At 38.7% G+C, this 27,499-nt stretch overlaps 3 protein-coding genes across 7 annotated transcripts in view; 1 reads left to right on the top strand and 2 right to left on the bottom strand.

Annotated features, from left to right (window-relative positions):
- Positions 1 to 213: 213 nt before the first annotated feature.
- On the bottom strand, positions 214 to 7,794 carry nub1 (negative regulator of ubiquitin-like proteins 1). The gene is made up of 14 exons (XM_017706809.2): positions 7,288 to 7,794; positions 6,934 to 7,101; positions 6,539 to 6,603; positions 6,390 to 6,454; positions 6,137 to 6,304; positions 5,843 to 5,931; positions 5,407 to 5,513; positions 5,064 to 5,250; positions 4,529 to 4,636; positions 4,235 to 4,387; positions 3,046 to 3,192; positions 2,770 to 2,847; positions 2,019 to 2,196; positions 214 to 972 (listed from the first exon to the last, which is right to left on the bottom strand). Exons 1-14 carry the CDS (start codon positions 7,405 to 7,407, stop codon positions 815 to 817), a joined length of 1,791 nt encoding a protein of 596 aa, XP_017562298.2. The 5' UTR covers positions 7,408 to 7,794; the 3' UTR covers positions 214 to 814.
- xylb (xylulokinase homolog (H. influenzae)) overlaps positions 7,086 to 27,499 on the top strand; it is an 88,908-nt gene continuing 68,494 nt past the window's right edge. For 3 of the 4 annotated variants that reach the window (XM_017706810.2, XM_017706811.2, XM_017706813.2), the window contains exons 1-4: positions 7,086 to 7,166; positions 18,081 to 18,188; positions 20,165 to 20,247; positions 20,353 to 20,422. In XM_017706810.2, the coding sequence (XP_017562299.1) occupies positions 18,135 to 18,188; positions 20,165 to 20,247; positions 20,353 to 20,422 (207 nt within the window). In that variant the 5' untranslated portion in view covers positions 7,086 to 7,166; positions 18,081 to 18,134. Of the gene's footprint in view, positions 7,167 to 18,080; positions 18,189 to 20,164; positions 20,248 to 20,352; positions 20,423 to 27,499 lie in introns of those variants that run through there. The other variant, XM_017706812.2, reaches the window with a different exon arrangement.
- Positions 11,260 to 15,795, bottom strand: LOC108432746 (uncharacterized protein C9orf152). 2 transcript variants are annotated; one of them, XM_017706814.2, is made up of 2 exons: positions 15,588 to 15,795; positions 11,260 to 13,509 (listed from the first exon to the last, which is right to left on the bottom strand). In XM_017706814.2, the coding sequence occupies exons 1-2, from the start codon at positions 15,778 to 15,780 to the stop codon at positions 12,989 to 12,991; spliced, it is 714 nt and encodes a 237-aa protein (XP_017562303.1). In that variant the 5' UTR covers positions 15,781 to 15,795; the 3' UTR covers positions 11,260 to 12,988. The 2 variants fall into 2 exon arrangements, with proteins under 2 accessions (XP_017562303.1, XP_017562304.1); XM_017706815.2 differs by having other exon boundaries at positions 11,260 to 13,506.

Here is a 27,499-nt window from a genome sequence, read left to right as displayed (position 1 = left end):
CAAAAAACATCATCAATATAAGTTCAATCTTTTAAAGGTCTTAAATATCAGGCTTATTATATCCCAATAATGTAAAATAATGTAATGTAAAAATGGCCTTTTAAAGGGATAATTTATTCTATGCTTTAATAATGTTTATTGGAAAGACTGACAATCAAGCGAATCACATAAAAGTTATCGATTTGAAATGAACAAAAAACAGAAAAGCTCTTATAAACTCAAATCTTCATTTATCATCATTTATTGCACATCAACAAATGCTCTTTGAACAGAACTGATCGCAAACTTGACCAGAGTAATCAAACCAAGTAAAACTGAACATAAGATAGTCAAGATTAAAAGTAGAATGAAAAACTGAAGGTCCAACTCAGAAAGATCAGAACTTAGAACGATGCATATTTCAGCACTAAACTCCGATATCTTGAAAGGCATTTTTAACGTAAGGTAAATTCAAGGATTGGTTCTTTAATTATTTAAAGAGCCACAATTCATTTAAAATGAAAAGGAAAAAAAGGCCTTAATTACTCTTAATCACTGATACAATGGTGGAGGTGTTATTATTGTATGAATTAGGCCTAAACCACTCCTGTTTTAACAGTATAATTTTTCATTCAATTCTAATATTACAGTTATCTAAGAGGTAACCATAACCAGAAAAACTCAAACCTTGACTCTGACTGTAAGTAATTATGAAATGGCTTCAATTCATGTGGTGTAACCGAGTGCTGATCCAGGACCAGGTTCCGTCTCTAACAAGACAACATTCTAAACTGACCTCAAACAAACTCCAAGAAGCCTGTATGGGCAGCTCTTCTCAGGTGGAAGATGCGGAGCGCCTCTCTAGGTAAGACTTCATTAGAGCAATGAGCTCGCTCTCCTCCTCCAGAGTCACGTCTAGATAATCCTCTTCATGTCTGGGGATGTCCTCCAGAACTTCATTCACCAAGTCTGCATCCAAGCTTGGCCCGGAGGCTGCCCACAACAGAAATGTCTTTAAAACCAAGTCGTGATCATATCAATCTGACCTCGTTTGGTAACATCCGCTTTGTGTGATCTGATCACAAGTGGACAGCGAGACATACAGCTGTGTACACCTGACATTTCTATGCATCTGAAATGTATCCTCAGTGTCCACATAACCAGATTTTGTGATTCGAGGAAGGGTGTCACACACATTTACCACAGCAGTCTCTCACTGCGTTTGTTGTCACAGAAAAATGTGCTGTGAGTCTTTGCTTGTGTGAATGTATGGGCTGTTGCAGACGTTTAGATTTCATCATTGCTAATGCAATGTAAACAAACAGGAGAGATGGAACAAAAAGCTACACAGCTACTTTTGTCTCTGCTGTGATTACAGTTGAGCAGGCAAGTCAACTGACGCTATTGAAGACACACTGGGATGCTTCAGCGTTTGTGCTACAAATATTATTTGGTAATATTCATCCATGAAAACCCCTCAACATGGTTTCAGAGATTGGATGACAATTCATCTCTGAGGTGCAATGAACCCCATTTACATGTACTTACCACTGGCCACTTACAGATATTACTGCCAGGTGTAAATGAGGCCTAATATCGCATGTATGAAACCTCTTCTAATGGCTCTACTAAACATCTCAAATGTAATCCTGTTTGTGGTGTAAAAACATTAAAAATACTGAGTTTTAGACAAATAGGAGATTTCTTTTAGAAATAATGTAATGCTATCTGAGCATCACATTATTCTAAATGACTCCCTAAACTTCCTATTTCCTTAACAGTCTAAAGCAGTCGTTTCCCAATCTGGACCATAAATCCAGTTTCTGCTACTGGATTTTGTGTTCACTGGTAGGTAAGATGCTTAGTGGCCTACCAGTGAACACAAACTTCATGACCAGAAATTGGGTTCAGGGACCAGACCTGTAGTTCAGAGCTACAAATCACATATTATCCTCTGGGATTCTATGACAAATAATTCATCAATGCCAAATAAGTCAACCAATCGATAAATCAATCATATATGTTTGCTAGTTCCTGACCTGTGGAGTCGGAAGTGCTGGGCTCCTCTGATGAAGAAGATGGGGGTGAGGGAGACAGCAAATCTGGGGGAACCTGCCCCTGGTTATCCAGCAGAATCTGAGTGGCCTGAGCAACATCATCCCCAACCAGCCTCATAGCCGCTTCCACTGCTTCCCTCTGGAAGCCAAGGTAGGTCATCTATATATCCAGTCATAGATGAAAAAACATACAAACAATGAGGGCTGTATTTTGTCAACAAGGGTATAAATTGTTAAGGAAATACATTAAAATATAATTACATTTTGTCTGATATTGAATCTGAATACCTTTTTTACATATTTTTTTCAATTTGCAGAAATAGTCATGAAATATCTAGTTTTATAAAAACGTACTCTTCTTCCACATATTATTTATTTATTTTTAAAAACCCCTTGGTATTTTTACAGGAATAATTTGATTCATTTTGTTGGATTGGACCACGATTGTTTCAAAATCTAAAAAATGCATCTTAGAACAGGTATGCTCGTACGCTCACAAATGCTGGCAAGACTAACTGCTCAAGTATCAAAATTTATGCTTACATGTTGAATGATACTCTGTGGTATACTACAAAAGTATCACATTTCGATTGCCAGGCCTATTTGTCAGTATATAAAACAATAGTGAATATGATAGCAGGCAGTTCAGAGAATCGGAGGGAGCAAAGATTTACAGCATCCATTATGGAACATGAGCTTCTACTGGATCTTTTCTCCCTGGGGTGCTGCTTACCTGATCCACTTTGGTTTGTCTGTCTGTGTCTGGCTGAGACGTCCCTGAACTGCTGGCTTCACTTGGACCTAAAAGAAGCTACAAGCAAGAAGAATGTTGATCTACATGGGACCAGCAGCAGCAGCATTATGCAAAAAAGCTACACTCTATACTCGCTGGCAACAAATTAAGAGAAATGTCAGTATTTTAGAGATGAAAACCAGGCAGTGAAGATGGTGGAGGTTTGTAATGACAAGATTGCTATACTGAATATGTAAAGTGCATGGCATCTCTAACATTATAGGCCGCATCTAAATTTCCATTGGTCTTGTGCAGGGCCTGGGCTGCTGCTTTCTTGCTGTAGCCAAGTTCGACCAGGGTGTTGATGCTCTCCAGACGTCGCCTCCTCTTCTCTCTCTCCCTTTGTTTTATTTCTTCCCGCTCCTACAGCAGAACAGGAGCGCACAGGAATTTTGATCAGTTAAATGTCATTTTAATCACTGATGGTTTTCCTAACTAATATCTTAGCAGGGGAAAACCCTCTGAGACTTTGAGGCATTCAGAAGAGGCCTAATGATTTCTATGAAATGAAAAATACATGTCTGTAATATTTCGTTCATTATTATTTAATAAAACCATGCATTGTTTAAACTCTTGTATTTCTTACTTGTTAATTAAATGTTTAATGAAATTAAAGAAAGCCAGTGAAAATACAGTTTTATTGGAAGCAAAAGGAACACATTTTTGAAGCGTCCAACAGAAAACCTAAAGAAGTCCTAACCAGGATTCTTTGTTCTCTGTGGTATCTAGACACAGCCAATTGAGCTCTCCCATTAGTCTGGACTTCAGGAGCTGAACTGGAGGCCCAACACATCAGATTAACTACTAACATAATTAGGAACTGACTGCAGAATCAACAAATCATGTATTGATTTAGAATGGATGGGACCAATTTTACGAGAAAAAACATCATTCTAGGTTCTCATATTGAATGATAGTAGTAGTAGTAGTACGAGCAATGCCTTTTAAATGTTAGAAATAAATGCTCTTTACTGAAGAAGTCACTGTAAAACTGCCACACACAAGGGAAAATATATATTGTATGTTACAAGCTTCACATAAAATCTGCAGTGTCCTTTACAAGCTTCATATGTCCATGTTTAGCCTAAAAGAGCCAAAAATATACTAATGTGACTCACCATTAGTTCAGCAGTAGCATACTACTAAAATACCATATGGGCACTAGCAGAAATGAGTATTGTAGTAGAGTTGTTTGACAGAGTTTGGATATTTATGGCATGAACGGAAGCCCTAGTTGCAATAGTCAGCACCTTGAAGATTTTGTTAATGGCTGTTTTGGTAAATGTCATAGTTGCTATAGTTTTGAATTTAACTAGTCAGAAATAGAACAGTAAGAAATGTGTGATCACTTTGTTCATGTATTAAGTGTAGTGTGCGTGTGTTTGTAAGCAAATTTTCATCTAACATTTCTTCTCTGGCTGATATGCAGCGCTGCCTCCTCCACATTGCCTCTGCAGGCTCTCAGGCCTAGCCGAACGTCCTGCTCAGAGAAGCCCATACTCATCAGCTGGGTCATTTTCTCTGGGTCTAAACCCAGGTGACTGTAAAGATCTTCAGCCTAGCAGGTGAGAGGGGGAGAGTGAAAAGGTGAAAAAAAGGTAATGCATTGAGAAAAATAAAAAGAAAAATTCATCAACTTTTTTTAAACTATTTCGCCCATATTCAGTGGTGTACCACAGCAGTTGACTCGACAAAATACCTTTTCAAGTTTCCTGGCAGCTTCATTGTCATGGCCATTCAGGTAGGCCAGCAGACTCTGGAGGAGATAAAGCCTCAGAAACAAAACCTCCTCTCCTCCTGTGTTCCCCTAACAAGACATAAGAGTCAAAACTAGTTAACAGAACCAATATAACTATTAAAAGAACCACATGCTTTTTCTAAATAATAAGACCATCAATAAGAAGCAATGCTACATCTTCTTTACTTAGAAAATATCAAACCTTTTCATAAAACCTTTGTGGCAATAAATACAGCCCATACTACCTTAAGATAACTAAAGTCATTTTTCAGCCAAATATGCAAATGGACGATAAGAAAAGGTGATAGGAATCAGCAGGAATTATGCAAATTAAATCATGCAAACTTGTAGTGCGCATGTGAGTTTTCGTCAAAGCAGTACAAGATTAAACAACTGAAACAAAAGTGCAATCTTCTCGAAGATGGAATCTCTCTTATAGTGCGAGTAAATTCCCTATGATCCAAATACGCTGTGTGGTGAAAGAAAAAAAAAAAACCTTGATTTGTTGCAGCCTCTGTTGCTTTTCTCCATAGCACTTGAGGAAGCAGTCCTCAGCTTTCTGCAGTCTTTGCTTGCAATCATTCAGATAGGGCAGTGCCTCCAGAACGCGATAGCACCACACAATGTCCAGCTGCAACACTGCGTAGTTATCAACTGTGTTTAACAGCGCAGACCCGCATTTACTAGAAATGAAAACAAGAAAACAAACAAACGAAAAAATTTACTTTACATGACAGGACTCATTTCAGGTTTGCACCACGTACCTGCAATAAAGAAGTAGTCTGGTTTATTTCATCGAACAGCTACAATCTCCTAGAGCCAAATGAAGGACGACGTACTTAAACTGGTCATCTGCTAGAAGAAGATGACATAAAGCTGCATCATATTCCTTTCTCTTCATCAGGGCTCTGCCTTTTTCATGGAAGCCCATAGCCAATATCAGAGCCTATAAGAAACAGACAGACAGACAAATGGACAGGGAAAGAGAGAGGGAGGGAAAGAAACAGCAAAGAATGAAAAAGAGAGTAAAAGTGATCTTTTGGATTTGTGGTATTTTTGGATCTATTTCAGTACAGCAGGTGGTTCCTGGAGTTCTATGTCTTATCTTTAAAGTTGTTGTTCCTGATTTTGGTTAAAGTAAATTGCTGGGCAAATACTTAGTTTGCAGTGACAGGCACTCCCATCTTTTTCTCTCAGAAAAAATAAGGGTAAGAGGCCAGCTGGACTTCCTAGCTACATTTTTACTTAAGCATCTTTAAGGGAATACTTGTTCACCTTTTTCTCAGCAAGTGGTATCTGGATAGGGTTGCCTTTCTGATCAGCTATCTCCAGAAATGGGGTGGTTGCTGGATCTTCACTACCATCTGAAAAGTGGAAAGAAGTACTGCACATTAATGAACTATTATATGACTGAGCTGTAAAGGTTTGATTTATACTGGTAGATGGTGGTTCTACAATAAATGAATCATGCAGCATTACAGTACTATTTACATTATCGTAGTTTTAAAGGCTTCTTTTTCTCTCCAACTTTATTGCAAAAACACATGAAAAATATGTCGGTGGTCTCACCTCGCTCTGAGAGAATCTGAAATCCCTTTTGAGTCCTCAGTAAACCTTCGTTCTGGAGACGATTCTTCTCCTCCACCTCCACCATTGCTTTCTTCCCCTCTGGCTTACTTACCTTCAGTATCATTATTCTACTGTTGTTCCTCACATTCTGTTCATCTAGTCGCTGTTCTGAGTTAAGCAAGATGGGTAATGATGAAAGAAATACTGTCTCTGACTTACATAAGGATACACATACATACACAAACATACGTACCAGGAGACAGTGCTTTTCCATTCAAAATTAACTTAATATATTTGAGGTCAAATTCCCCAGCGATCCTTGCAGATATGAAAGGAGACAAACGTATTAGAATAACAATCACAGCTATAACAGCCATAATCAGATTGATAAACTACACTTACTTATTCATCAGATCCTGAGTGGTGATATCCAGCCTGGTTTCAAAGTAGTGTATCTTTTTATTGTCCTACACAAGACACAGACAGGAGTGGACAGCAAATTACGTCAATGACTATTTTAGAATTACAAACTTCTATGCTGTTCTGAGCATACTGTGGATATCATAAGACACTGATCAACTGCAAATTTTGCTGCAAAGACAGCATCATTAGCCCTACTTATGTGTATTTGATTGCAGCACAGTATGGGAAAGGCTGAACTGGTCACTGAATTGGAATTTTCTCTGTTCCAACTTCAGAAAAGCAAAATATAGCGATGCATATTGTGTATAGATCAAATGCCTTGAAATACTATAATTATTTTCCAAGAGATATCACGACTAGCTTATGTCTTTTACCTTTTTAATGTCTTTAGGCAGCTTGAGCTCCAGAGTTGCGATATTTGTTTCCCTGTAGGTCATGTTGCCCTTCCCTTTTTTGACGGCCTGGGATCTTATGTTTTCCAGAGCAACCTCCACATCAACCTGAGGGAATCCGACCAGCTGGGAGTATCTGACAGCAAGTTCCTATGAACACATGAAGGGAGAGATGCTGCAGAAACTCTTCTCACAGACACACAGAAGACTGAAAGGTTTGAGATGTTTGAATTTCCCCACAGTTCCAAAGGAAAATGTGAGTCACTGCTCCAGCTAAAGCGATAGTTGCTATCACTGGTTTATTTTCTAGAAGAGGTGTTTTCTTGGTTTTCTTACCTGCATGTGTTCTCGTCCAGCTTCATTGGTGTCTGTTATGGTGAAAGGGGGATTCCAGAGCTGGATTTTCTCCTCTTTCAGCAGCGCAACGAGCTTCGACTGAATGTGCTGTTCGGCCATTCTTCCTACTGTGACTGAAATATGGAGGTATAACTCTGACTCGAAAATGTGAAAACGAAAGTAAACTAACTCCCTAGCGTTAAGTATTGAGTGGGACTACAGGGGATTTCCTCGCCTCCCGTAGCTTAGCTTAGCTAGCTAACGCTAACTGAGTCACTGCGGTGGGAGGCAACTCTCGCCTGAACGGTCATGTGAAAACAGCTCGCCTGAATGCCATTTGTTCGCCTATGAACGGTAAAGGTTCATTTCTTAGGCCATTTCGCATTCTGAGCTTTCAGCTACCATCTGCTTTTTGTTTCCCCGGTTTTATTCTTTGGGAGCTAACTAACACCAGCTAATAGAGCGCCTACATGCGCCACATACGTCACGTGATGTTGTTATGGTCACGCAGGCCTGCGTAGAGTCGTTGATCTCCAAATCATCGGGCTGCAGAAATATCCCGCGGAGATGATATAGAGATTACAGAAAGCGTGTAACGTAACCCTGCGCGCTTGAGGTGGACAAATCGCAGGTTGTGTACAACGTGCGCTGATCAACACAAGCGTGCGAGGATGTTTATAGACCGCATGTGTATAATGTAACGTGTAGTCGGTACAGGATCCCAGGAGTGTGTATAACAGACTTGAACACGCCAGGAAGGGGCTGGAGGATGTTCAGTGTCGTTCTGAGTCTGTCCTCGACAGTTCTGACCAGTGTCGTAGAAGTGTGGCCTTGAAATGGTGTTCATATTTAACGCCTAACGCCACCTAGTGTACAGAGTGAATAGTAAAGTAAGAGCTGAAAACCAGCACAGACTCCAGAAAAGTTCGAAAGGTAAAATAATCATTTAAAAAATCAATCGATAATTATACAATAAAAACTACTTAACATTGTAGAAATTGGTATGCCTTTGTACATTTTGTATAATTGATTTGCTTACAGAACAGCGCACTCTATGTAGGATGCAGAATTCATGTCAGATCAGTATTCAGGTAAACTGTATTTTAATTACAAACCCAGTGCCAAAAAGTTTCATTAGTAAATTCTGCTTGACCAGGATTTAAATTGAAAACGCAATATTTTATGTCTTACCCTATGAACGTTCTGTAAAAGCGAGGGCAGGTTCTTTTTGTTACTGTGCTTTTAAGATTTATATATGCATAAATAAGTTCTGTTCTGATTGGCTGCCCTGTATTGCTTCATTCAAAAAGGCTAAACTGCTTTGTGCTGAATAGATGGATCAATATAAATCTATTGGTTTTTGAGGCATCACAAAAACACTGAATTTAAAAGAGAGGTGGTGAATGATCTGTTCACTTCAAACTCTTTTATTTAAAAAATGAGAACAAGTTTCCATAATACGGGCCTTTTAATAATCAACTAAGGCAAAATTACTGAAAAATACGCTACATTGCCAAAAAGTATTCACTTGTCTTCCTTCACACGCATATGAACATCCCATTCCTAATCCATAGGGTTTAATATAATGTCGGCCCACCCTTTGCAGCTATAACAGCTTCAACTCTTCTGGGAAAGCTTTCCACAAGGGTTGGGAGTGTGTTTATGGGAATTTTGGACCATTCAGTCAGACAAGTACTGTTCTCCTGGCAACCCCCAGACTTGTCCTTCAGATTTCCAGACGGAGAAGCGTGATTTGTCATTCCAGAGAACACATCTCCACGAAGCCCATTCCACTAAGCTCTTTATGCTGTTCTTGAGCTGATCTGAAGGCCAAATGAAGTTTGGAGGTTTGTAGTGATTGACTCTGCAGAAAGTTGGTGACCTCTGCGCACTATGCGCCTCAGCATCCGCTGACCCTGTCATTTTACATGGTCGACCACTTCGTGGCTGAGTTGCTGTTGTTCCCAATCGCTTTCACTTTGTTATAATACCACTGACAGTTGACTGTGGAATATTTAGTAGTGAGGAAATTTCACAACTGGACTTGTTGCACAGGTGGCGTCCAATCACGGTACCATGCTGGAATTCAATGACCTACCTGAGAGCGACCCATTCTTTCACTAATGTCTGTAGAAGCGGTCTGCACGCCTAGGTGCTTGGTTTTATACATCTGTGGCCATGGAATGACTGGAACACCTGAATTCAGTGATTTGAATAGGTGGGTGAAAACTTTTGGCAATATAGTGTATATAGCATTTTCTCACTTTACAAGATTTGTATGTGTGGTCTGTGCTTTGCTGCAATATATGCAAGTTTTTTTCCCCGTAAAGGGGGAAAAGTTTAAGTGTAGATTTGGGAATGTGTCAAATTACAGTTGAGTATGTTACATACATGAAGATACAAACTAATCTGGTTTTGGAAGCAGAATGATTACCAAGTTTTCAGCTGTGCAGTTGTACAAGTCCTTCATTGATATGTTTTGCACATTTTCAGAGGGAGACAGTTCTGGACAGGAAACATGCTGGCTTTTGAACTTTATGCTGGTAACTATCTGAATGATCCTTTCCTTCCTTGGCCCAAAGAACACAACATCCATTATTTATATGAATAATCTAAAAAGTGCACTCATCAGACAACAATACACATTTCCTCGGTACATCAGTCCATTTCAGAGGAGTTCAAGTCAAATGAAGTTAGTAGTGTTTCTAAACGATAATGACATGCAGCTTTCCCTGTGCACAGCACAGTCTTAACTTGCATTTGTGAATGCACCAGCAGACAATGTTTTTCAGAGTCTTCCTGGGCTCTCCATCTCCATCAAAGAAGCGTGCTGGTTTTTAATGCAGTGCCATCTGAGGTCAAAGGTCATGGGCATGGGCATTCATTTATGGTTTTCAGTGTTGTCCTTTAGATACAGAGATTCCTCCAGATTCCCAGAATCTTTTCATCTTATTATGCAGTACAGAGGGGGGATTACCTAAAATCCTTGCAATTTTTGCCTGAGGAACATGATTTTTAAACAGTAGGATTTTTTTTATTGCATTTTTGGCAAAGTGGTGAGCCTTGACTCATCCTTGCTCATAAAGAACTAGCCCTTTCCTGGTTGCTCCTTTTATACCTAAGCATGATTACAACCTGTTTTTTTTACATTTTACAATGTTTTTAGTCTTAATTTGCTCTTGTCTCAACTTTTTTGGATGACGTTGCAGGGATCAATTTCAGAATAAGCTTGTTTTCACACAAAAATAAACAAGGAAGTTGATAAGATAATGATAAGATAAAATATAACACATATTGTCTTTATACTGTTGAAAGTACAAGTAAGGTTTATTGGGTTTGCAATTAATGTCCTAATTCTGTCCACTGTAATCCCAGTCTTAAAAAGTACAATGCTTATAAACTTATGAAGGTGTTTATTATTAACTGATAGGTTGAGCAAGATGTATTAGAGAGGCAAATGCAAAACAGTGCATGTAATGGTCCTCCACTACAGACCAGTGTGTGGCATGATTTATATTGCTTTTCATAACAATGATGACCTATAGGCTCAATATATATTCAATCCCAGCTAATGACTACTGCTATTTGGGTATGTGACAGGGAGTTCAGGTAAAGTGTCCTTGCATTCAATTAAAGGACCCATTTTCTAAATGTTACTTGTTTTTTTTCCTCTGAGGTCCACATGATATTTGTGTGGTTTTATGTAACAAAAATGGCATATACCATATGTAAACATATGTAAATAAGCTTACTTCTGATTGGCTGCCCCGTATTGTGTCTCATTCAAAAGCAGTCCAGCCTGAAAGGCTAAACAAATATAGATGGATAAATATAAGTCTATTGGTTTTCAAGTCTAAGTTTTTGCAGCTTAGTTTCCAAATACGGACTGGAAAGTGACTGATATGTTTTCAAAATGGAAAATGTTCACATACTATGTATAAGTCTTGTTTAAAAAAGGGGAGACCAATTCAGTTTCTGAAATATAGACTTTTTAATAATCACATCAGGCAAAACAACTGAACAATATGTAACATTTTCCCACTTTACAATGTATGTAGGATTTATGGTTTGCTGCAGTATTTGCACGTTTGTTTTCCCCTATAGTTTCATAGATACTATGTTTTGCAGCAAAGAAAGTTAGTGTTGTTTTGTGAACGTGTGACAGTGTGTACAGTTGAACAAATGAGAAAAACACTGCTCTTAGTTCAAGACAAGGCACTTCATTAAGGAGCTGGGTGAATATAATCTTAATAATGTGTTGAATTAACTATTGAAATCCAACGCCAAAGGCCAATGAGCCGTGTATATCTGCTTTTAATGAATACCTTTAAAAAGACTAAACTAGCAGGTATAGTTTTACAGGCTATTCCTGGTAACTCTGAGGTGCAGAGGTGAGTAGTGACTGGTTGCTTTTACCAGTTATGTACATTTAAAGGATTTGGACTTTAGATTTAGATAGAGCATTTAGATTTTTTTTATTACTGGATACTCAACTATACAGTATTTGTGAGGACATTACTTTCTATCCAATTAGAGCTAGCCATTCAAATTGAGTTAGTAGGTTTTTTTTAGGGTTTAGTTTCATTCTGTTGTGTCGGTTCAGCATATGCACTATATTAATGCACCAAGTTCTACAGTTCTATAAGGAACTCAGCAGTTTTTGTGACCTAGTAATTTTAAATACTTTTTCTGAAGTTGTTTGCAAGGCTCTTTTACTTCTACTTGATTATTATTTCACTGAAGTAACAATACTTTAGTTCAGTACAGGTTTTGGCCACATTACCCACCTCTGTTCATTTGTGATTTCATTGTGTCCACAAACCCACATGTGTTAAAGTCAGAACAAACTCTGGTCCTGAAAGTCTATAGAGCAGCACCGTTTGGCGAGTTACCTGCTCAAACAGTCCGATTAAATTACAATCTTCAGTAGATGGTCAGGACTGTAAGGATATTTCTCAGTTTGCCAGATTAACTTACATTAAGTCCAAAGTTCCGGGATGTGCCTTAGCTCTTCTTCTGTTGGACAGGGTTAACTTTGGGCTGAAGTTATCTGGCTAAAATAAGAAATTCTCCTTTGAGGAAAAAAAAAACCTTGAAAACCCTGATCAATTAGAGCATGAAAAGACCGGTAAAGATTTCTCATGAATAACCACTATAGGGTGCTAAGGTAACTGGTAAATGAAGCCCATTCAGTATAACCATACTCAATTGCTTTACCATTGAGAGAAACTGAAGAGCAAATCATGTATACACCAAAAAAAGTGATGTTTTTAGAACACTATGAATATTCAACATAGAAACGGTTTGTTTATATGAAGATCACACAGAACGAACAGAAATGCTCGACTCATTTTTTTAGACAACTACTACATTACTGAAAATACTATAGAATAAAAATAACTACTAATCATACTGAATGCATCATGATGTTGTTATGCAGCTACGCTGAACCCAACCATGAACATATTTTTTGGCAGTTCATTTCTGCCATACATACTTTCAGGCACTTCATGTATGTAAATAGACAGATTGCAGTGCTGTATCCCCAGTAGTACAACACTGCAGGGCAAAATGCAGTCTTTTATTATAGATCAATGCCATTCTGGTGTATCTACATACCAATACAACAATCCACGTGATCAAGGTATAAGTATCCAAGCAGTATTGCACAACCCTTGTTTTCTGCAGTTAAATTCATTCATTAGAACGAGGAGTAAAGTCCGAGTCTGCGTGCAGCCTCAGACTTCCTGGGACTTTTGTGCTGAGGGAAGGGGTAATGGTGTGCACTTGTTGTGGAGTGAGTGGACCAGGAGCTGCCACTGCTCAGCTGCCTGAGCAAAACTGCAGGTGCAGAAAACTTCCTGGAATCCTCAAAGCCATAATCATTCTGCTGTCTGTTCCCATCGACTCCTTCACAGTCTTCAGGTAACTGATCATTTGAATCTTTCATTTCCACACTGTGATCTCCATTACCTGCAGACACTGATGCTGAGTCTCCGGTGCTGGTCTTGTCCTTGCTTTGCTGTTGTTTAGCATCAATGGCTGCGCAGGTCCTCCGGTACATTCCCAGGTGAGTGCGCCAGAGGGAGCTGTCTGAGTCTCTGACAAAATCAAACCGGGTGTCCTGAACAGATGCCTGCCTCATAAGGGAGTGCCTGACCTGCCGCATGGGGACCACGTTGACCAGAGATTTGCCGGAGATCTCCTCATTGTTAGCTGCTGCTGGTTTAGAAAATGAAAGCAGTAAACAGAAGAAAATTAACAAGACATTTCAAAAACATTAAGTAGGCTAGTTAAAAATGTGGTTTTAATGCCAGAAGGTTCCATTAAAACTTTGCGCATTATACAAACAATAACTAGCTCTAAAAGAACCATAGGTTGTGGGTCTCTCTGGATCAGCCGGACATGAGCCAGGTCACCATGATCAATAACATTGTGTGGCGCTCTCATCCAGCGCACCCCTTTCCTTTACGGTGGTCTGCTTTTTCCTCTTAAAAAGCCCAAACTAATAAAAAAAAGAATTTTGCTGCAATTTATTTTTATTTTATAAAAATTATTTAGTACTTTTCAGTAGCTCACTTATTTTTATTGTATTTATTTTGCATATTGTTTATTTAAATATATGTTTGTTTGTTTTTTTACTTTTTTAAAATGTGTTTCAGTTAAATTATAAGATAAGATAAGATCAACTTTTATTATCCCACTGGGGGAAATTTACATTGTTACAGCAGAATACACAGTAAACAGATAAAGAGCAGTAAGTAAACAAAGATGTGCGTCATACAAAATATAAGATATACTGTAGAAATAAATAAATTATAAAAAATAAAAAAAATATTTTAAAAATAAAAATAGAACTAAGAAACTATACAAATTTACAGTTTACACATGCAGTTGTATGGATATTGCACACTTCTGAGCAGGTAATGACTGGATATTGCACAGTAGTAATTACAGATATTGCACAGAACGTGTGCATGTATTGCACTTGTACCATTCTGTTACTACTACTACTCTATATTAATTATAGGTAGGACACGATTATACTTAAAGTTTGAGGAAATCTAAAGTTAAAGACAACTTTTTTTGTTTTTTTTTAAACTTCAATAAATGCATGATGTTTCCAAAAAGTCCAGAGTACTGCTATTAAATAATCGTCATCTCAATATCGACCAAAATAATCGTCATTATGATTTCTGCCATAACCCAGAAGCCCTGGCTGTTCCTGCAGCATGCAGAACGAACTCCCCTTTAAGCCCCTGGATTTCAGAAGAAACACGATCAACAGGTGCCTATAAACTTTTGGGCATACGCTGTATTTCTAAGTACTTGGACCATATGCGACAAGTAAAAGATATCAGGCTAATTAAAGCTCATTTGAACTATTTAACAAAAGTTATAAATGTTTTATCCAGGCCAGTGCAAACAAGCGAGCCTACAGGCAAATCCTTACTGACGAGTGATGGAGTGAAAACTAAGCACCTGTCAGATGATGTAAACCGAGCAGCAATGACTCAAGAAGACTCCTTATGAAAGGCTTTTAACGCCACGCACACGTCTCACGCAACAGGAGGCTAGATTTTTATTTAAACTTCTGACAGCTAGTGTCTTAGATTTACAGCATTTGGCAGACGCTCTTATCCAGAGCGACTTACAGTTTGATCACTTTATACAGGTGGGCGAAGGGGGTGTTTGGAGTCTTGCCCAAGGACTCTTACTGGTATAGTGTAGGGAGCTTGCCCTGGCGGGGGGACTGAACCCCAGTCTACAGCGTGGAAGGCAGACGTGTTATCCACTGCACCATACCAACCACTTATCTGAAAAAAGTAACCCTGAAAACAAATAAATCGTCGATAAAATCCGTGGGTGACAACATTAGCTTCACCTGCTCCACCTGCAGGATGAGGTAAAGGCAAAAGTAGCTAGATTCATACTTTCAACCACAATAACCTCCACAAATGCCGCCGTTGACGTGTATTCCAGCGTATAAAGCTGGGAAACGTTTAAAACAAATATCGAGTTAAATCTCAGACTATTTAGCGCTCGAGCAGGAAACCGGAGAAACCAGCGTTTTTCTTTTAGCCGGCGTCTTATGGGAACTTTCCGCTCCACCTTAAACGGCACAGCGGTTACATCCTGGAGCTCGTGCCCACACCAGGATGTAACTGCTGCACCATTTAAGGTGGAACGGAAAATTGGACTAAGAAGCTAAGCTCGGCTTCTTTCTACGGCTGAAGTGCTAACAGGCTGGTCCACGCCGAGAAGTTCTTCCCTTTCTGAAAGTGAACTCGTCTTCTTACCTTTTTTAAAGTACACCACGCGGGTTTCCCGCTTCTGCTTGTCCTTGATGGAGTTATACTGCTGTTTCAGAAGTGCGATGTCCATGTTGGTGTCTGGAGCCTCGTCGTCGCTCGTTTCCTCCTGCGCTGCTCCGGATCTTATCAGCGATTCCTCACATAGACACACTGAGCTGGAGCAGCAGCCTGACGACATCCTGCTTGCATGGATTTTTATTTCACCCGCTTTATTGATCCTCGGTCATAAATGTCCCCCTTATTGCACAGCTGTGCTGAGCGTAGTCTCCAGTGGTTGTAGACTTTGGGCACAATGGTCCCAACACAGTTGAGACTATGTGCAAATAAAGGAGGGCAATTCAAGGTTGCACTATAATCTAGATAATCTAGGGACAATCTACACAAGGGGGTTAGTATCACAAGTGGAGGACAACATGGGAACTAGTATTACACTGCAATACAGCACAAAACACTCGCTTTATTAGTTAAAGATTGGTTTGGTTTACTGGTTTAAAGCCTTGATTAGGCCTAGTTAAGAAGACAACCCTGTTATTTATAAGACCCTGGGTGCTGCAGTAGGAACAAGTTTTAATTCACATTCTTACTTAAAAATATATATGATTTAGTTTAAATCAGCCATTGGACTGCATCAAAGCGTAAACGGAGTCACCTGTAGTGGGTTTTAGAGTGACGGTGTTGACACAGCACTGTTGAAATAATGGGTGAGTCTTGCCATGACAGTCATTAAAAGTGAGGGTGAACCTTTTTGTCATTCAAATATATTTATTTAACTGACACCATAATGGTGCTCAGATGTTTCTGGAGCCTCATGAGTTAAACAATGTTAACATAATGACATAATGGAGGTGAATGAAGCCAATCCACACCCCAAAACACTGGCCCATTTAGCATAAGCCAAATAAAAAAAGCATGTAGGAAACTGTAAAGGCAAAGCCCAGCACTGAACTTCACCATCAGTCACCTGTATATGAGGTTAGAACAGTTTGATGAAATGTTGAATATTTTGTGTCTATCTATCTATCTATCTATCTATCTATCTATCTATCTATCTATCTATCTATCTATCTATCTATCTATCTATCTATTGTTATTGTTAGTGCTATTATTATTATTATTATTATTAATTTTTTAGGATTTTTGAGTGATCGTCTTTTGCCAGCATAACCTACATTTTTCTTGTATGTTTATCTTTTGTTGTCTATGGGTTTATGTACAAAAATCATATTTTTTTAAAAGATCACTATTTATCCATTACAATTAAACAGACTGTTTTGTTACTGCGCCTTTAAGACTAACATTTGTAAATAACCTCAGTCCAGGCTGAAACACTCCTTATAACTTCCCTGTGAATGGCTGGGGTTAAACTGCTGTAGACTGAATAGGCATCTATGTAAATAAGTTGGTTTCAGTGACATCACAAAATTACTAAAAATGAACACAGTGAGTTTTTGCAGCTTAATTTCCATATATGGACAGTATGGACTGCTAAGTGAACCTTATGTTAACTTTAACAGTGGCTATTTTATGTGTTTGTTTACATCAAACTCTTTAATGTCTGAAAGGAATATTCAGTTTTCCATGCTATGGGCCCTTGAGGGTAAAAGTAAGTTAGTTTGGTATCCAAATACTGGGGTTATCTGTAAATCACTCCCGCTGGTACTTCCATGAATTGTATTAGACACTGTAGATTTCCTGCTGCTGAAAGACGCAGAACATGAGGACTGTTTTTGATGATTAAGCCAAAAAGAAGACCAAAAGCGTAGCACTACAAAAGTCGTTTGGAAGCTTAAAGGGGGGTTCCACCAATTTTTCAAAATTTCTGAATAATGAAATCTTTGAGATGTAAACCGAGTCCTTCAGAGTGGTTTGCTGTGACATGGGTCATTGTAGAGAAGCTTGCAGAGTCTGATTTATTTACAGTGGTGGTGATGGGAACCAGGGGTCACCATGCCTACAACACATATATAGTCATTTTATTTACTATTGAAATCACTAGTAACATCTAATAAATGATACATACATCTGATAAAAAAAATTCTTTGGGGACCATTTTGTCCTGCAATGCCCTACATGTGCCCCTCCACTCTGATTGGATTACAAAAAATGTATTTAAATACATCTTAGAACAATACTTGAACGCAATACTATCGTGAAAAATATCGTCTCAGACATCAGAAACCATATGACGACTTCATGTAATAGCTTTCTGTTAGGGAGTTCTTAAAGGCGATAACTCTTCAGACGTCTGGTTCCCATCACCGCCACTGTGAACAATTTTCATACGGCAAGTTTCTCTAGAGCACAGCATTTCACATCAAACCTCTCCGAGTGACTTTGTTTGTATCCCAAGTATTTACTTATTTGGAGTTTTTGAAAAATCGGCGGATTTCCACTTTAACGCCCTGAGTCTCTGGTTGAAGTTTAAGAAGGCTTGCTCCGCGATGTCAGTCTTTCTGTGTACTGTCACTTTAAATGCAGGAGCGCGGCGTGTGAGCAGACGTTCACTGTCCAGCGAGAAAACCACAACACCGAATGGCTGCGCAGACAGACTCCTGCTACTTAGGCTTTGACTTCAGCACCCAGCAGGTAGGACAAAACAGAGACTTTAGTCTTTTACTTTCCAGCACACGCTCTCAAATACGCGCGTGCAGCAGGCGCGCGTGAGCGAGGGGAGCGGAAGACGAGGGAGGGACTCAGTTTTACTGAAGAAAGTCACAGTTAGTGGGTAGCGTGGAGCTGTCTGAAACACTGTGTGGTAGCTTTGCTCCGATTTCGTGTAAACTACGCATTTTATCGACGTGGTTAACTAGAAGTTTAGACTGTCTAATCGTGCAGAGATTTGAAAAGGTCATCGACCATTCAAACAGACGACCGAAAACCTCGCGAACAAGTTTAACCCCTTACTCTCCTTCTGAAACTGCTCCCTACCAAAGCTGAACCTGGAGCTACACTAAATGTGCTAAGGCTTGTGCACCTGCCAGTGTTAAGTATTAATACAGAGTTTGACCTCCTTTGCTGCAGTAACAGCTTCAACTCATCTGGGAAACCTTTATACTAAATGTTGGAACATTGTTGTGAGGATTTGTTTGCAGTCAGGCACCAAAGCATTAGTCAGGTCAGGTAGTTATGCTGGTTGAGGTAATTCTTGATCATAAACTCCACTCCAGCTCATCCCAAAGATATCGGATGGAGCTCCATCACTCCACACAACACTTCCATTGCTCCACAAACTGATACTGGGGGCGCTTTATACTCGTCTAGCAGACACTTGACGTTGGACATGATGATCTTAGGCCTATGTGCAGCTGCACCAGAGTGTGCCATTCTGTTGGTTCTACTTTTCTGTGGAGATTATGTAAGCTATGCGTAATTGAACACCTGTGTCAGTAATTATTGCACCTTCAAGTAGCTGAATTCACTACTTAGAAAGATTCTTTTGGGCACGATCTGGATGGAGCAACAGTCCGCTGACCCCTGCGTCAGCTGCTGTTCGGGCTAATAGGCCTGCAGAGATGACCTTCTGCGTGTTTCAACAAATAATTAGTTAAATTCAGTATGACCTGGTTAAGCAGAGGATGTTGAATGATGCTAAAGACAAACTTTAAATGTGGCAGACGGTGGCTTTTATGCGTCACGGTTGGATTACCGACCCGGCCATTGCGTCTGTGCCCATAGGTCTCTGACTGGGAGGGGCTTTGTGAGGGGTTTCTTACCACAAAGCTTCTGCTGGCTCAAGTATTCAAATATATTGACCCCAGATTGAAACATAAGATGAATGTATAGATGTAGTGTTTACGCTTCAGTGTGTAGGACGGTGTCTGTTTTTGCATTATAGCTTAGTTTGGCTTGAAAGAAAAAGATTAGAAATCTTGATTCAAATCTTACATAAAAAAAATCATCAGATATTTTAAAACAAGCACAAACTGTTATGATATAGATGCAGTGTAGTTGCACGTTAATCAAGACGAATTTTGATTATTTTCCAAACAGATTTTCATGGTTGCTCAACGTGCATATAAACACAAATCTGAAAAATGGGAAGCACTGGCACCCCACAGTCTATCAGTTGTAACTCTGGTCCAGTGGCTGATCATAACTGTCCAGATGTGGGTGCCAGACTTGACTGTCCGACAGGTATCACTCATCAGCGATCTGAACGTTATAGAAGTTCACTATAGGCCCACCATTGTCACCTTCAGACTTGAATGTGTTCGAGCCATATGGTGTAATGCAGGATATGGTCACCAGTACACAACAGATATTTACATCATGCACAAGACAAATTTCCATAAATTATGGAACAAATCTGCACAGTCTAAAATCTCCATCAGCATACCCTCCTTGTTATGCAACGCATCTGTGTAACATGGGTCTTGTGTAGGCTGTGAGATCAGTGAATCACTGCAGATCTTCATGAACATGCACTAATGCTGCTGTGCTTTCCCTGTGAATACATGTTTTCCTGAGTAGTAATATCATCTCTGGAATAAAAGAAATGGTAGATAAGTACCTTATTGATTTTAGGAATGTAAACATGGCCCTTTCATTCTTTTGTTTGTAAGCTAAAAGTGGTCGCTATTGATGGAAACCTTCAAGTTACTCACCAGAACAATGTCCAGTTTGACAGTGATCTGCCAGAGTTCAGGTAAGCCTCACATTTTCCTCCTAGATCGCTTCACACATATTTTTTATCATTTATCATTTTTATTTGCCTTAGAAACTTAAATTGTTAGCTTCTGTCTTTCAACAGGACTCAGGGAGGAGTGCACATCCACGAGGATAGATTGACTGTAACCTCCCCGGTATGCATGTGGTTGAAGGTAATGTATAATCCCCTTTCATGGTAATTTACTTTTTCAGTGCTATAATAGTGTCTCCAAGTGAGTTTTAAAGCATAATGTTCCTTCCCAATTACCAAGTCTGTACATAAAGCAAAAACAGCTTGATTTGCATTAACTATGTTTTTGGTTTCATAACCATGAGCATGTTTTCATATGACCACCCATTCAACCTATAGCATTCTACAATCCAGACCTAGAGCAAAGGACAGGCATACAATATGCAGGGTACATTACATATGAGTCATATAGGTAGATAGGGTTGTATATGGGTAGACCCCCCATGGTGAATTTTGTATGCAGCAGCAGCTAAAGAACACAGGCCATTACACACGCAGTATAAATACACCAAATTACACATGTACACACTGCAGAGACATGTGTGTATTTATTTGGAAAAATTCTGGTAAATCCATGTAGGGGGTTCTGAAAGGGAGAGGTTGTCTGGAAAATTAGATGTAATTTAAAATAAATGAGCTAGTAGAATGGCATTAATAGTCACATGGCCATAACATTTTGCAGAAAGTGTCCTGAAACAAGATTTGGTTCTATTCTTTAATAGCATAGGTGGTGAATTCAGTAAAAAATCATTCTAACTGTTAGAAATTTCAGTGTAATTTAGTCAGACTGTCCTAGATCTCACCATCAGATTACCCAAAGATTTAGCTCTTTAGTACTTTGAGCTCAAGAAACTGTAAAAGAAAGCATTACCAAGCTTCACTACCGTTTCACCTATAAATACCTGTAAAATGTTTTTAGTGTTTTAAGACATTCAGATTATGAGAGACTTTGTACGCATTGAAAAAGTCACTTCACAATAGTCAAAATGGATAAACATTTTTGACTATTGTGAAGTTATAGATTATAAATGTATGTATGTCTTACTGTTATTCTGTTGTTTTTATGTATGTATGCTATTTTACTACTTGTGCTGTAAATTATTTTTGTGTTCATTAAAGGCCTTTATTGCTAAAAAAAAAAAAGAACTTGGTTAGTAATTGAGTAATTGTTCTGCCTATTTATTTGAAGTTCAGTAAATTTAAAATGTTAAGGCAACACAAATACCTACTTACCAAAGTTAAAACATTTTGGTTTACAGTGCACTAGAATTATTATTATTATTATTAGTAGTAGTATTATTTGTAGCTGTGGTGTTGTATTATAGGTTCTAAAAGTATTAGACCTTTATCAAGGGAAACTGGAGTGTATATGGAATTTGAAATATGAAATGATGGTATTTATTGATCTTTATTGCTGTTGGAAAGGCTTTCTTCAGAAGCACAGACATCGTCACCAGAAGCATCTCTTTTGGGTGTGCTTTTGCCTCTCTGTCTTCTTTGGATGCGCCATTTCTTTTTTTTGTCAGAGAGCTCTCACTCTGACATTCTTCTTTCACTCCTCTTCCTCTTCCTTCTCTCTCTAGAGGTATCTGTCAACCAGTTGTGTTTTTCAAGTGGAGCTCATCTGGCCTGTTTTCTGCAGCCTTTCCTGTGCTGCCCTCCAGTTCTAGTCCAGCCTCTCTAGCTCTTCTTCCTTCATCAGCAGCTGGATTCTGAGCTGCCAATTCATGTCTTCAGAGTTGTGGAATTGCTTCATTATTCTGGTACTGTTCCTCAGCCTGATGTCATCTTCTGCCCAGCGTGCAAAAAGCCTTCCTTACCATTCTGGCAAATCACCTGCGTGTTATGTGGCCTGTTCACTCTTTCTCAGGGAGTTTTCTACCTTTTGCGTTTTCTCTGGACATCTGTTCTAGGTTCCACTCTGGCCCTCTGCATCTCCTGCTCTTTCTCCCTCAGCGCTGCTGTCATGGATGTACGACAGAAGCCACTTCACCTGGTGTGTCCACAGCCCTTTGTTCTGCTTTCCAACACTCTCCAGCAGCTCGATCTGTTCAGCCAAGAACTGTTGGATGCATTCCTGTTGGATCATCTCCCCTCTGAATTGTTTTGTCCTTTAGACAATGTATAGATTTATAGATAGATTTAGTCTTCTAGGAATTTTTTTTGTTCTCCACCCCCAGTACAATCACTTGATCACATGACCATCCACTGTGCTGCTGTGCACATAACTGTAAAAGTTCAACAGCCTACTAGCTTCACTGGTTGATGTCATTGTGTGTGAACTACCATTCCATGTTTAAAGTAACTTGACTGTACATCTCCAGTTACACTCAGCACAGTATGGATATATGGATACAGCTATAGTACCTTTATATGGAGTTCATTTTGTGCCCAAGTTAAAGTAGTGAATAAATGTTTTAGTAAAGCTTTAACCAAAGCTGTGAAATCATAAATTAAGTGCCAAGTACAAAGAAGTAAGAACCAAGTTAAATTTGTCAACAGAAATCATGTGCAGTTCCACTATCAGACACTAGGTGGAAACGCACCCTTTGTTTTAGTACCTTTACTGATCTTGTTCTTATATGATGTTCGCTTAAGTCCATCATGGAAAAGAACTGTGGTAATGATCAGTGCACTCAAAAGACACACAGCTGAACACATTTTTAATGTGTTAAATTATCAGCATGGAAGAAACGTAATTAGCCTGAGCGATGAAGTCTGTTGTACCTAAAATGTGTTCAGATGGGATCTTTGATTTAACATAGTGAAATTTAGTTTAGTCTGTGGCCATAGCAGCTGGACTGATGGGCACAGGAGACATGATTTTATTGGCTCCTAGCTCCCTCTATTTGCATATTGGTTAACTTCAAATTTAAAAGTTAAGAATAGCCTGTAGCTTCATATTTCTTATGTACTCAATATTTGAAGTTCAACAAACTTGTTTTATCCATTACTTTCTTAAGTTGAAAAGTTTTTTTTTTTTTTTTGATCTCTTGTTTTACTTGCTATCTTTGAGTCTTTATCCTCTCTAGGCCACCTTTCTTTGGGTGTAGCATTTATAATATATCTTAGTAAATCTTCTAGCCACATTATTATTGGTTGTAAGAGCAAGTCACCATATTCTCTGTTGCTGAGTTTGGTTCTTTTAAACTGAATGCAACCACTTTTGAACCAGCTCTAGGAAGATCAGTTGGAGCAACGTAAGTTAAATGAATCCTAATAAATTCATCGAACTGTAAATGAAGTGAACTGGAAGTGACGTTTAGCCAGTTTTACTAAATTATATTGGGTCAACCTGATAAACTACGGTAATAATACAACCATTTTCTAGTCCAGACTACAAACATAGGCAGTAAACTGCATGTGTAATTGGAAAGTAAATGACTACATTTTGTTAGATTTTTTTTCTAGAGACTAAAGAAAAAAAAGGTTCACTGCCCTGTTGTTACAGCCCCCGTCCGCAGTAACCTTTGTGTTTTTGCCCCTTTTGTTGCGTTGTGTGCAAGTCTTGGATTGGCCACAAGGGGGTGAGCTTCATATATAAAAGAAGCCAGCAAGACATCTGGGAGACATTCAGGGCTCTGTCCTCTCTGACATGACAGAAGTATACCTGTCCAGACCAGACCAGCACTCTCCACTTTGCTTCACTTTACCTGCTCTGTTGTTAAATTCATACAAGCTTTTGTTGGATTCTGAGAAACTCTGTAAAAATGCCTGCATTTGAGAAAAGTAGGGGGAAGTTCAATTTTTCCTTTCCTAACCCTTTTTACTTGTTTTTAAGTAGGGAGTTAAAGTTAAAGCTTTTTTCTTTTCAAAGTTAATTGGCTTTGTTTCGTCTATTATTTTGGCATATGCTCGTCCCCGAAGTCGTCACTCCATTCCAGATTAGCCTGTTATAATCGAAACCTAAATAATAAATAAAATCTAAATAAACCTGAGCAGTCCTTTGGTTTAAGCAGTGTCTGGTGTTTGGTCTGGCAGCAGGTTAGGGTAGAGAGCCCACTCTCATTGTCTGTTACAGCACGACCCTAGACTGGATTGTAATACTGCTGACCCTGTAAAGTTGATGTTGATGTTTATGTGCACCGACACAACTCGTTTCTCTCTCTGAAAACTTCTGAATACGTTTCTTGTGGACAGATATCATTTGTGTTGGGAGACATTTAAACAGTAATTTTTCTCCTCCCTCGCACCTGCCGTCCTGCTGCCTCTCAGTTTGTGCTCAGTGAGTCTTTCTGCTGTCTTCTTCCTCCCATTCTCATATTTCTCTTTATTTCTCATCTGCTGAATTCTGTCATCTTCCCTTCATCTGAATGATTTCTCACCTTTGGTCACTGAAGTAACAAATACTACAGGAATTTCTAAAGGATTACTATAAAAACCCTCAGTCTAATCTCAGCACATTCACTGCTGTTCTCTGACTGGTTCTGTAATTGCATTTGCAAGACTGCAATCCTGGGATTTATCCCCATTTTTGGGGTCAGTTTTTTTTTTTTGCATTGTGTAATAGTGATCATTACACTTGCATTATATTTTATTTTGTATTATTATTTTGTTTTGCATTAAGTAGCGTTATTTAAATTAATGTTTATTTAAATTACTTTCTCCATTTAAAATACAGTGAGGAGAACATGCAGCACATAGCAAGCATAATTAAAAAAAAAAAGTTTGAGCTTAAACTGAAGTTTATGAACTTGGAAGTCTCGTATACACATATGAACAAGACATATTAGTCCTAATCCAATTTTATAAGGACTTTTTATAAGAAATGGTCAAGATTCTTTGGTCAAAATCTTTAATTGGTCTTTTTGTGGATTTTGTGAAGGGTATATTAAATTGAATGGTAGTTAGCCCCTTATTTTTTTATTTTCCTATCTTTCTGCCAAATTTCATACTTCTAGGACTATAGTAGCTCAGTATTTGCCAACAGCTTGCCTGGAACTTGTGCCAAAATAAGTGCCCCAAAACAAATGTGCTAGAGCTGGGGTTACTGCTTATCACTTGTGATGACCCAGGCTATAGGCCAGCAGGAAATGACAGGGGGAAAAAGGAGATAGCAGAAGAAAGAGGGTTGGATGTGACTACTTGGCCTATTAATTTCAAATTGTTTTAGGACTCTCTGCAAAAATGAAACCCCTACATACTACACTTCAGTGTAAGTAAAACGGAAAGTTAATGAAATGACTGGAATATCATATATCCTTATTTCATATCTATATTTCTGTTGTCAGTCATCATAAGTTTTGCAGTGCTCTATGAAATTGGCTCTCTTGAGATTAAGCCCAAAGTGGCAGAAAATGGTGGTTTGACCTAGAAAGTAAGGTGTGTAGAGTCTGATGATTTGGTCTTCAGTGCTTTCAGCTCAGTGAGTCACTACAGGGAGCCTTTAGTACTTGCGTGCATGGACACATACCAGGAAGCCAATTTAAATTGGTAGTATAATTCAAATACATATTTTAAATGAAATATTTAAAAAAAAAAAAAAAGTAAATTGGGACAAACGTATGGATAGAAATTGATATTTTCCTCATTTTAAAGCCACAGGTATTTTACAGTAGCAGTATATCTGATTTGAAGCAGTTCCACCACATGCATAACACCAGTTACAGTTTCAGCTGAGAGTCAACAGTCAGCTCTTTTTAGCAGAATGGGCTGTGTTTTTGAGTTGCACTTGCTAAAAGAAAAGTAGTAACTTCCTCACCATTACTCAGTGTAGGGTTGTGGATTTGATCTGAGCAGCAGATCAGTTGAAAACTATGAAAACAAAGCACGCCTACAGATGTGTTTATCAGATTGATAGCTCATGCTTTACATGTGAATATTAAAACCGAAAAAAAAATATTAACAGGAATAATATTAATATTACATATATTCAGTATAGATCTGTTCTTCATCTGTTCCTATAAATATTTGAGCAAAATACCTTAATAGTGATAAGTATGATGATAATTAAGTAGAAAATGGAAGAACTATTAATAACTAACTGCATGAGTCAACAAATGGTCATAGTAAGGCAAAGAAGTGTTGAAAACAATTCCAGGAAAGGCTTCAGCTTATTTATTTTTATCAGTACTGGCTGTAACAACACAAAACATTATTTTGTTTATTTTAATTAGAGTATTAAACTGTAATTTACAGATATATTATGTGATTTCTGACGGCTCTTTTACAAACCCAGCTACAGAGAGGAAAAGATGACCTGATTTCCAGAAGCCATAAAGTTAAAGATGATGCATTTCTTTCATATTTTAATGTTAGTGTATATATATACACACACACACACACACACACACACACACACACACACACACACACACACACACACACACACACTTTAAGCCACTCATCCTTCTGAGTTGTGGGGGGAGCTGGAGCCTATCCCAATGATCATTGGGCAGAAGGCAGGATACACCCTGCACAGCTTGCCAGTCCGTTGCAGGACAGACAGACATACATTCACATCCACTCACACCTAGGGACAATTTAGCATGTCCAGTCTTTGGACTGTGGGAGGAAACCGATGCAGACATGAGGAGAACATACAAACTCCACACAGAAAGGACCCTGATCACCTGGCCAGGAATTGAACCCAGGCCCTTCTTGTTGTGAGGCAACAGCGCTACCCACTGCCCTACTGTGCCGCCCCTTTAATATTAATATCAATTTTTAATTATTTAACATTCTTATTTAAACAGGAAAATGACCCAAATCAAAAATTTGGGCACGCCTTTGGGCACCCTACATGGTCAATACCTAACACCCCTTTTAGCAAGTACTACTTCTTAACACGTTCTGTAGTAATAGTGAATGAAATTTTGGTTTGGGGAATTTTCACCTATTTCTCTGTAAAAAAACAATTTGTGCCTCTTGAGGTAGTTTTAGAGTTTTAGTGTTTAGAATCATTATCTTGTTGTAAAAGCTATCCTCTTATCATCTTCAGACAATGTGATTTTTGCGTCCAGAATTTGCTGGTATTTAATTTAGTCTATTCTTCCCTCCACCTGTGAAATGTACCACTGCCTGCAACATAAGCCCAGAGCATGATTGATCCATCCCTGTGCTTAACAGTTGGAGAGGTGTCCTATTCAAGAAATTATGTACCCTTTTTTCCCTCCAAACATACCGTTGCTCATCCAGAAAGTTCTATTTTAACTTCATTCTTCAGTCCAAAGAAAAAGAACTTCTTTCCAAAATGTACCAGCATTGTTTAGATGTTCCT

Source organism: Pygocentrus nattereri, chromosome 3 (genome assembly GCF_015220715.1).
Source record: "Pygocentrus nattereri isolate fPygNat1 chromosome 3, fPygNat1.pri, whole genome shotgun sequence".
Classification (NCBI taxonomy): Eukaryota; Metazoa; Chordata; class Actinopteri; order Characiformes; family Serrasalmidae; genus Pygocentrus; species Pygocentrus nattereri.
The sequence above is the reverse complement of the archived record's forward strand: the minus strand, read 5'-3'. Positions and strand labels throughout refer to the sequence as shown.